The 11,345-nt window shown below is 34.7% G+C and overlaps 1 protein-coding gene across 1 annotated transcript; it reads right to left on the bottom strand.

The window, feature by feature from the left end:
* Positions 1–2,084: 2,084 nt before the first annotated feature.
* Positions 2,085–6,181, bottom strand: LOC306882995 (uncharacterized protein; the record flags this gene model as incomplete). The annotated part of the gene is made up of 10 exons (XM_079438038.1): positions 6,100–6,181; positions 4,778–4,879; positions 4,597–4,667; positions 4,247–4,496; positions 3,892–3,997; positions 3,526–3,731; positions 2,920–3,016; positions 2,570–2,837; positions 2,376–2,492; positions 2,085–2,149 (listed from the first exon to the last, which is right to left on the bottom strand). Exons 1-10 carry the CDS (start codon positions 6,117–6,119, stop codon positions 2,085–2,087), a joined length of 1,302 nt encoding a protein of 433 aa, XP_079294164.1. The 5' UTR covers positions 6,120–6,181.
* Positions 6,182–11,345: the final 5,164 nt, after the last annotated feature.

Here is an 11,345-nt window from a genome sequence, read left to right as displayed (position 1 = left end):
GAAGGAGGATCCGGGTACTAAAATGGCCAGCCTGCAGTCCAGATCTTTCACCCATAGAAAACATTTGGCGCATCATAAAGAGGAAGATGCGACAAGAAGACCTGAGACAGTTGAGCAACTAGAAGCCTGTATTAGACAAGAATGGGACAACATTCATATTCCTAAACATGAGCAACTTGTCTCCTCAGTCCCCAGACGTTGCAGACTGTTATAAAAAGAAGAGGGGGTGCCACACAGGGGTAAACATGGCCCTGTCCCAACTTTTGTGAGATGTGTTGATGCCATGAAATTTAAAATAAACTTATTTTTCCCTTAAAATTATAAATTTTCTCAGTTTAAACATTTGATATGTCATCTATGTTGTATTCTGAATAAAATATTGCAATTTGAAACTTCCACATCATTGCTTTCTGTTTTTATTCACAATTTGTACAGTGTCTCAACTTTTTTGGAATCGGGTTTGTATAAATATAAATATAAAAAGTATTGTAATTTATTATAATATAAAAAGTATTACACAAATCTACTCTTGCAATCTATATAAATTGTACTTTGTAACCATAAATGTCATTTCCACCACATGCTGTCATTTCCACCACAGAGGGCAGTGTGGTGGAAATGACTGTGGTGGAAATGACATTTCTGTAGTTTTTCATGACAAGATGGAAGATAGCTTCACTGATTAGCTTTGAATTAATACTTAGCATTTAATGTATGCAAAATACTCTTATTTAACTTAAAATTGTTAACTTTTTAAAAACACCCTTGAAGGTACAGCATGTTTGGAAATGACGTAGAATAAATATATTAACTGATCAAGCAATATTTACCTTGATTTTTCTTCTTTTGTTCTTGATGAAAATGTAAAATTGCCTCCATGTCCAACATGTGTTCTGATGTCTCTGAACATTTCCATAGAAACCACCTAAACAATCTCTCACACAAACTTTTTAAAGAGACATTACAGTGTTGTGGTGGAAATGACACTAATACTGTGCGACAGCTATATTTTGTATAAAAAGTAATATTGATAGTGGTCTCACATTAAATACTATAATGTATTTTAATTATTTTACTAGTGCTTAATTTAGGTATATTAATAGTTACCAGATAAGTCATATTTTTAAACTGTATTTTCATTGTTGAAGTTAAAAAGCCTGGGTGTGCGACAAGGAGAAAACAGTGATTTTGATACCTATAAGGAGGTTGAAAAGTATGAAAAAATCATAATAGAGAGGTAGTAAAAAGTTTTTAAGGAGGTTTTATTGTTAGTTTGAAAAAGAAAGAGGAATTTGTCCAAAATTATATGTATTTTTAAAAATATGACCAAAGTACATAAAAGTGCCCATAGTCTAAGAATCACCCATATAACCATCACACACCAAAAAAGTATAAATTGGCTAAAAAGAAACGGATTTATATATTTTTTAAAAAGGTAAAAATGAATAAAATTTCACAAAAAAAGTAGGCATCTTCTGTAAAAACAGATTCAAGGATATAAACAGTGAATGCAATGTACATGATAAACCATCTTGATTATCTATCAGACTGATTCATACTGTCTTAGGTTATGTATATTTACATTTAGTCATTTTGCAGACGCTTTACGATTGGGGAATACATAAAGCGATTCATCTTAAAGAGGCAAACAGACAGAGGAAGTGCTTGTAATACCAAGTCTCAGGCATTGTTCAAATAAGTACAAGCTAGCAAGTGAAGGAATAAATAAAGATCATGTAAGTTATAATACTAAAATCTTTTAGGACACTATGATAGTCTTTTTTCAGGACAGACCTTTTTGAATGGATGTCTCACTTTTAGTCCAATTCTTTCTCGATAATTTCTCAGTAAGCCCTTAATACAATTACAATACAAAGTATACATATTTTATGAAAATTGCCTCAAAAGTCTTTACAAAAGGTATTGACGATGACGATCTAGCCATTACAAAAATGTAACTTCTGTTTGCAGACATTAATAGCAGACTTCTGTTTGGGTAAAAGATGTCAATAAGTGGTTCAGCATGTCATCCATCCATCCAAATCATCCATTTCTTCATAGATCTTCATTCTTCTTTTTCATTACTATCCCGAAGCCATGTCCTGTTCCTGTCGGGCTTTGAGAGCCAAAATGGCTTTTCGGTAAAGGTCTATTAGGAAACAGGCAAATGAAATGCTTTAAATTAGTCTCCTACTTTTCTACAGATCAGGGTTGTCTGTGTTGACCAAACGCTTTGGTATTGTTTTAAAATGATTGCCAATAAATATAAAGTTTATATACACTTGTGTTTTAAAATTCCTCCCACAAGGCCTAAATTTACCCCAAGAGCAGCCATGATCAAAATGGATAGTGTTATAGAGGTCACTAATCCTTACCGAAAGTAGTTGAAAGATCAACAGGCTGTGCATAAGCTGCTGGAACTTCCTCTGAATTTATCTTGTTCTTTCGTTTTACTTTGACTGTCTTCTTTTTTCTCATTATTTCCTCTTTTCCTGTGAATAATAGTTCAAAAGCATGAAAGGAAATAGGATGCAGTATTTCAATTTTAATGACACTAAAGTTTCAATACCTCTAGAGGGTCTGGAGACCTCGCTGTTGGGGGACTCCGGTAAACCAGAGTTCTCCTCTTTTACTTTGGCTTTGTGTTTAATTTTCCTTTGTTTGGGAGGCAGTAATGCACTGCTGGCTTTATCTTTCTGGCTGTTGTGGTCCTGTTCTGCTTCATTTCCTTCTGTCTCCTCCACCTCGTCTTCATGTACTCCTCTGCTTGGACTCCCCTTCTTAATTTTAACCTTCACTTTCTTCTTTTTGCTTAGTTTCTTTTTTAAAGAGTTCTCCTACAATGCCAAAGGGTAAATCAATAAGTCAATTAAACAACAGAACAGATTTGTTAAAAATTCCATGATAAAGATATTTAACCTTATTTAGAATGTTTTTGATTGGTTGCAGGGTCCCGTTTTTCCTCAAAGTTTCATTGTGCTGTTCTTGATGGATATCGGTTTTGCTTGTATGTGTTCTGCAAGACGAGATGAGTTGCATACATCTTATTATCATATATACAAATTAGATAACATGATGTATGCAAATGTTCAAACGTTTGGGACAGTTAGAATTTTTTCTTATTATTCAGAAAGAATGAATAGTAAAATGTTAATAAGAAAAGTTACTTTTACATTGTTACAAAATCTATTTTAAATAGATGCTCTTCTTTTGAGCTTTCTATTCTTTTTTATAATAGGTTATATACTGTAAAATGTAAAAAAGCAGCACAACTGTTTCTTGAACACCAAATCAACATATCAGACTGAATTCTTAAAGATCGTGTGACACTAAAAACCACTAAAAATTCAGCTTTGCCATCACAAGAATTACATTTTTAATATATATTAAATCAGAAATTATATCAAATGAATGAAGCCTTGGTGAGCATAAGATACTTCTTTATCAAACATTTAAAAATCGTACAGATCCCAAACTTTAGAATGGTAGTTTAAATACATATCTTATATAAAACGCATCTCTTACTTTTCCTCTTTAGCTTTGTTCCGGCTCTTCTCTATTTTTCCTTTCCTTTCTTTTTCTTCTGGCCCTAATGGTCGCCTGCCGTCTCTCATCACACGGGCACAGAGCTCAGGGTAGTCCAGGCACACGGCCCGCAGTAGCCATCTGAGACCTCGCAGAGTTTTTCTGTCTGACCAGCGACGCAGGTCCATCGAGGCAGAACATGGCTCCTGTAGATTACGAACAAACTGCTTAAAATACACTGTGATAAAGCTACTGGTAACCGGTCAGAATGTTGCCATAAACGTTAACATGGCATATTGTCAGTTCCTTTACTCTGGAGGTTTATCTTATGTTTTGAATCCGTCACAATTGTTTCATAGTACTCACAATGTGGCAAAGGGAACGGCTCTGGTTGACCAGCCTCTCTAGAGAGAGAATTTCAATGAGTTCATTTCCCAGCAGTGCATTCATTTTGTCCTGTTTATTTGCCAGCCTGTTATGAGAAAAATATGGCCAACATAAGCTGGATTGCAGGCAAAAAACAATTCTAATAGTTGCCTATTAGACACAGTGAAGATAGTACTGCTATTTGTACTTGAAGTTTATTGATTGTAAAAACTGAAAACTTTGGAGCATTCTCAAAGAAAATAATTTAAAAATTATTACATGATTTATAATAATCTGATATATTTTCATCAGAAAGATGATTTAATAATAGCAGTTGTAAACAGGGGTATCTTACACAAGAAGAGGTTTTCCTGCTACTCTTGGATGCTTCAGTAAGTCCACCAGAGCTTCTTTGACCTCTTTCATTCGTTGTCTGTCACTGGAATCCACCACAAAGATGATGCCGTGAGCTTCACCGTAATGTTCTCTCCAGGACCCCCGAACCTCTGGAGCTCCTCCCATATCTAGTATGTTAACCAAGTAGTTATCCACCCTTAATTCAGTGCGGACACATCCATGAGTGGGACCTACATCTCCGGGGGGCACTGAACAAAGTTACATAACATTAAAACTCAACAAACTGCAGTCAATTTAGCAGATCTCTCACCGATGTACTTCAATTTTTATTCAAATGACCTAAATTACCTCTCAACATCCCTTTGACACAAGATGTTTTTCCAGCCTTGTCCAAACCAACCACTAGAACCGTGATCTTCCTAGAAAATTTTCAAACAGGGTTATTTAATGTGTGGCATTTGTTGATAATAGGCTGACCCCTATTAAAAATCATATAGAATTGTATAGGATTTGCTTGGCTGACAGGTACCTCAGTGGTTGCTGGAGTTTGGAGACCCAGCTGCAGCAATTGCTCATGAGGTTGAACATGTTGAGCTGAGGAGGAGAGCACCATCGTCTCCTTAACTCGTACCTGAGAGCAGATAACATCATGGCCTGAGAATGCATGCTGTTGTGTCTCGCACAGGAATTAACCTTAAGCATTAAGGATTCATTAGTTACTTGAATTAATACCTGTAATGCTTGAAAAGGAAATACAAAATATGGTCAAATATAGGATCAGTTTTGAGAAAGGGACATCCTCACTTTGTTTTTTGTTTTTGAGTATTTTATTTATATTTAAAACAAATAGATTCTTTTGATTTGAAGTATTTTATTTATATTTTTAAATATATGCTAATTATTTATTTATTTTTTAAACATATTTGTTATACATTTACATTTATAGACCTGTTTCATTTTACAGCCAAACAAAACAAAACAAAAAACAAACAAACAAAAAGAAAAAAATATTCATTATAAACAATTTTAAAATTACATTTTTTTTTTAAAGAATGTAAGCACTTTGTTACAACAAAACAATATAAAACAAAACCTCTAGCCTTCTTTTCATACTTAAGAATCAGCATAAGCCAACATTTTGCAGCATTTAGCCTATATTGTCATGGCTTTATGAGATCAAAACACTGGAGCTGATTAGGTTTTGTTTTTGTGCCAAATAGCAGAATAAGCTCTTCCATAGCAAAATAACCCACTCATATTCAGATAGCAGCTGCCTGTCCAGTGCAGACACACAGTAATCTAATTACATTTACAGGTGTCTGAGTTGTAGGAAGGTTTGCGATTTTAGTACTTGGTCCATCACTGTACATCTGTTCAGTCCCATAAGCCTTTAAAGAGTAGTCTGAGTCAATTACACTGTTCTCATTTTGAACACCTGACCCCTTTATCCAAGCAGCATGCGCTGCTGTAGGCCAGCGTTCAAACACTCTCTATGTTTGTAAATGTAAAATAATTTGAAACATTTTTCTATATAACAAAACTTCCCAACTGCCACCTTACACATAATTAAGGATGCTACAACTGTAAATTATAAACTGCATATTTGACTACAGATACAAGACATCAACATATTAGTGTGGATTATAAATACAGACTGTAAACTGTTTATAGGACCAAAAAACTACATTTCAGAGTTTTTGGAGACCGCTATAATATTCAGTGCACTTCTCTGCACAATCACACGTGATCATAAACAGCATTAACGAGTATACAGACATGCAGAGACATAATACAGCACATCATATCACATATATAGAGTTCATGTACAGTCAATAAAAAAATATTACTCACAGTAGTATGTCAGACTCCATGCGTTTTTGTTTGTCTCTCCAGAGACATTTTGCACAAGTCTGCTAAAAACTAATCAGGCTCTACTTATTCCTCTAATCCTGTCACCTCATGTGGGAGGAGCCTAGTAGGAACACCATCCTTACAACCAATCATATGGGAGACAGGTGACAGCTGCCATTCTGCATGGTTTAACTGGGCTAAATGTATGTACATCTGCCAGGTTAATATAAGCTAAATATATGTAAACATCCTAACAAATAAATGAAAAGTCCATAGATATCTGCTTTGAGGTAAATGAGAAATATTTTATCTATTACTTAGTCTAATGCATATTACTGTGTGGAGCAGCATGTGACGTCATCCTGTTGTTTACACACCACTAACAGATAAATAATCCAAGTGATGCAGGCTCACTTGTACGTGCTTCTGAAATCTCCATCTTCAGAAGACTATTGCTTCTGCTTCTATTCACAGAGTTAAAATCAACATCAAATCAAAATGGACAATTTATATTAATGGAACATTGCAGTATTGTAACTTATTCATCCATGCACATCACAATTTTTTTCATTTATGTGGTCTTTTAATCTTTAATCAAAAACATTAACTTCCTCTTCTCCTTGTAACATCACTTTTGTGATGACATGTGTATCGACGATACAAGAGCTGGCCAATAATTCATCCTGTCCATCTACCTGTCACTCATATGAGATCACAGCAATTAGCAGACAACAACGATCCAATTAAATCCTTATGGACAAAATCTAGTTCTGCCCTATATTTTTTCTTGTTTAAGAAGCTATATATGTCACAATAGGGAAGAAAAGGATCTCAACTTTCGTTTCATGCTGATTTTAACACTTCAGAAAACGAATACTTGTTAAGGCCCATTCACACCAAGAACGATGACGATAATTACCATTATAAAGTTTTAATTAATTCCAAAGTTATAGCTACACAGAGGAACAATCATTGGAATCACTTTCAGAATGATTTTGATGAATGATAAAAAAAATATTGACAGCCAATTAGAATCCACCCGACATTAAAGACTTTTTCATTTGCAAAGAAATGAAACCAACTAACTTTACTTTTCTTTATTTTTTTTAATAACTACTTAACCTCCATTGTCATTTTTGGTCAATTCATTTTAGTCAATGTTTTCATCACATTAACAATTTTTCAAATGAAAGCCACTTGTTTTGATATTTTGTGACATCTATACAAATACTTTTCTGAGCCATTGTATATGGTCAATTATACATTTTAAAGGAATTTTAACAGCATCACTGCATAACACAGCCAATTTCAGACCAAACTTCAGTGACCTCACCATGGCTATCTTTCCTGTGCCTATAATTCATGTGAGGTAGACTGTAATTATGATAATAACATGCAGTTTCAGGCTCAACTCACATCAAAGTCTGCATCTGTCTCTGTCACAAGATTCCAAGTCAAAGGTTGTTCTAAGAGCAGTACACAAACTGCGCTGAATCTCAACCTTTACCTAAATCAACTACATTTGAATAAACAAATATGTGATGTATGCGTTAGAAAAGATTCACTTCCTGTTTTATCAGCTACTGTTCATTTTCCAAGAATTTTAGAATTACAGTTGAGTACACATCTGATGGAGTCACTGGGAGGGTCTGATAATAAGCTGCAGCATTGAGTTTACTGAGGTGACATACTTTTGACCACCAGAGGTCAAATTCAAGACTTTTGTTTTTCTGTTCAGTCATTTCAGGATCTACTGTACACTGAAAAGAAATCTGGTGGTGAAACAGTTTTCACTCAGAAATTGCTAGTAAATTTCACAAATAGTTACAAGGAAACAGGAAATAACATTCATTTTGAAAGTAGAAAGACTGAACTAGTATTTTCTCATACTCCAAAAATCGTTATTTATAACTTAAAAAAATCAAAATAAAAAATTATATATATATATATATATATATATATATATATAATTGCATGCATCCACATCTATCAATTCAAGTGATTCTCTGATAGATCAAATTGCAGAAGGTAGTTTCTTCCTCTTAAAACCGGATTCGAGGCAACTGCCATAGCAAAACAAAAGCAACATCCTCTTTACTTCTCTCTAGTCTGATCTGATTAAGTCATTACTGGCAGGCGCTTACTTCATCTGCTGACTAAACTCATGTGGAGCACAACCCCGTCAGCTGGCCATGACACAAATGGAAACAGCTCAGTGACCATGTTGCCTGTCCTTACAGCGGCTCATTTAATACACCCGATTCCATGAATCACAGGCTGGACAACTGCACATACCACATTATCTAAGATCCAAGAATTCCACAAGCTCATGTATTTTACTAATCACTGCATTATCTTATAATTCACTGGGCATTTGAGAGCTGACAGAGAAGGCCACATGCATTTGTTTACTGGTCATGGCTAGTTCAGTTTGGGACAATGAGTCTGTGGGGGTGGGAATGCAGAGCAACAGCACTAATGTGTGTGTCTCTCTCATCTCATGTAGTAAAGATATTCAACTGACATGCCAAATCTCTATACTGAAAATTAGATTTGAAAAAAAAAACTAATATGCAGGTGCTTTCAAATAGCCATTGTTAGTGTTTTACTATGTGGCTGCCATAGGCAATGGCTGTTTGCAATGTGAGTATTTACAAGGGTGGTTTATGGCCATGTGAGGTCCCTGGGACACCAGACGCTTTGGAGGGTCTCTCTTGAATTGTAATGTCTAAATAGAGGCACAAATACATAGCAGCATTTGTGAGAATAAACACACCACATGTGTAATGTATTTCAAAAGCAACACCAATGTATCACGACTTGTATAAAACATCAAAGCTGCAATAAGGAGATAATATTTCTTATTTCTAAATTCATTGCTAATGTTCACTGCTACAAATTCAAGCAGTGTTAGTCTGTGTATCAGTTTTACACCTGCAGTAGTTTGATTCTGGGTGTCAGGCCACAGTGGGATTCTCAATTCAAGGCCCCTGTGATCATAGACCCATTGGCCAGGTAAGAAATACATCCTTGACTTTATAAATGTAAAATGGAGAATTGGACAGATGCAAAGCTAATGCTGTTTTCTCATGAACAACTGCACGTACAAACGCAATCATTGTTAGCACTATGGGTTAAGCAGAAATCAAGGCACTCAAGCTTTATACATTTTTATCTTGTGTTTCAGGAACAGTTGATATTGTATTAGCATGATTATTAAAGAACATTACAGAAAAAGAGTGTCTAGATTACTTGTATAACAGTACAACAGGTTATATAAAAAAACAATGGATACTTACATTAAAAAGCATCAGATGTTGTTGAAATGATGATCAACAAAAAAAAAAAAAAGAAAAAAAGCAAGATAAGCAAAATACTGTATATTATTAACAGTGGTGTGAAGTAACGAATTACAAATACTCACGTTACAGTAATGAAGTAGTTTTTATCAGTAATTGTACTTTTTTGAGTAGTTTAAAAATTGTGGACTTTTACTTTTACTTGAGTACATTTTAAGTGATGTATCGGTACTTTTACTCCGCTTTTTTCATCCGTTTGTGGTCATTACATGCTTATTTTAATTTTATTTTTATCCATTAATAGGATTGGATAGGGAGATAGAGTCTCGTGACTTTCCTCAAATCAAATTGTATGTGCATAGAAAACTTTAATCGCAAACTTCTGTCTATCATGGCTGCTGGAAGTGCATTCCTCAAGCATCAATGCAGTCACATCTTCCTCTAGTATGTTAAGGTAAATTTCGGATTTCTGCTTACTAAATGATTTGTATATATGCTTGCCTATCTACACGACCTGAAATGTGGTGTGAGGTTGCGGGTATTGCGTACAGTGTTAACTCCCGCGAGTGCCACGTTCAGTAAATTCCCACTCACTTAAGAGCCGCGCGATTTGCGCTGCTTCGTCTCTCTCACGCGCGTTCAGCTGCAGTCACTTGGATAAGTTTTTGCTTGTTGAACTAGTTGACTTTTGATGAGTTTGAGCGTGTGAAGCGCTGTGAAAAAGTGTGTTGGAAACACTGTAAAACGATTTGCAATATTGTACTCAAATTGAGGACCAATCTGCACCTTATTGATGACCCGTGGCGTTAATACACTGCATCTGTGTCAGCGCGTGATGTAATAAAACTGCAGCTCATTAATAAACTTTTTTAATTTCTTTTTTTATCCATTTTATTCAATCCGCCTTCATTTAGCATGTGCACTCGCGCATAAACAAATTTCAAGTTGAACACTTTTTGTTGCATTCAGTTGTGGATGCTGCTGATTCACCGAGACCGCCGCGGCTCAGCAAGAGACGTGCATGCGTTTGTGTTTTCTTTTGAAAAAGTTTCCCCAGAAATACTTTATTGAATGCATTTTTCCTTACAAATTGTTTTATCGACATAACAATTTGAGTAATGTATATGTACATGTAATGTACATGGTGCCATCCTTCTAGAACAATGTGCATTTGTTAAAATTGTAACATAAATGATCAAGTTTAGTTTTTCTTGTTTCTTTATTGCAAAACGCTAAAACTGTTTTGGAGAGAAATTGGCTCTCATTTTAACCCATATCATGGTGTGTGATGCTGAACTATGAGTTTCTAATGGTGTTTGTATTTGCACTATTCTAAATATTAATATTTTATGTGCAACAACAGCATGCTGTCTCGGTGGCCTTACACATGATTTTAAATCTATTTTTCAGACTTTATGATTTAAATGGGGATAATTGTACTGAGAATAACTTTCATCTTTTCTTCAACTGAATACTGTTTCCGTGCTGTTTTGATGTGTTTTAAAGAGTTGGCAGTCAAAATCAATCAAAACTGCTGGATTATAGATATTCTTCATTCTTTATGACAAACAAGATGTGATCTCCAGAATGTACAACGTTTTTTAAAGGTGACCCTGGACCACAAAACCATAAGTGTCAATTTTTCAAAACTGAGATCTATACATCATCTATACAAAGCTGAATAAATAATCTTTCCATTGGTGTATGGTTTGTTATGATAGGACAATATTTGGCTGAGATACAACTATTTGAAAATCTGGAATCTGAGGGAGCAAAAAAATGTAAATATTGAGAAAATCTCCTTTAAAGTTGTCCAAATGAAGTTCTTAGCAATGCATATTACTAATCAAAAATTAAGTTTTGATATATTTACAGTAGGAAATTTACAAAATATCTTCATGGAACATGATCTTTACTTAATATCCTAATGATTTTTGGCATAAAAGA

This window comes from Barbus barbus (assembly GCF_936440315.1).
Source record: "Barbus barbus genome assembly, chromosome: 17".
NCBI classification, from domain to species: domain Eukaryota; kingdom Metazoa; phylum Chordata; class Actinopteri; order Cypriniformes; family Cyprinidae; genus Barbus; species Barbus barbus.
Note: the sequence above shows the minus strand (reverse complement) of the source record. Positions and strands in the feature narration are given on the sequence as shown.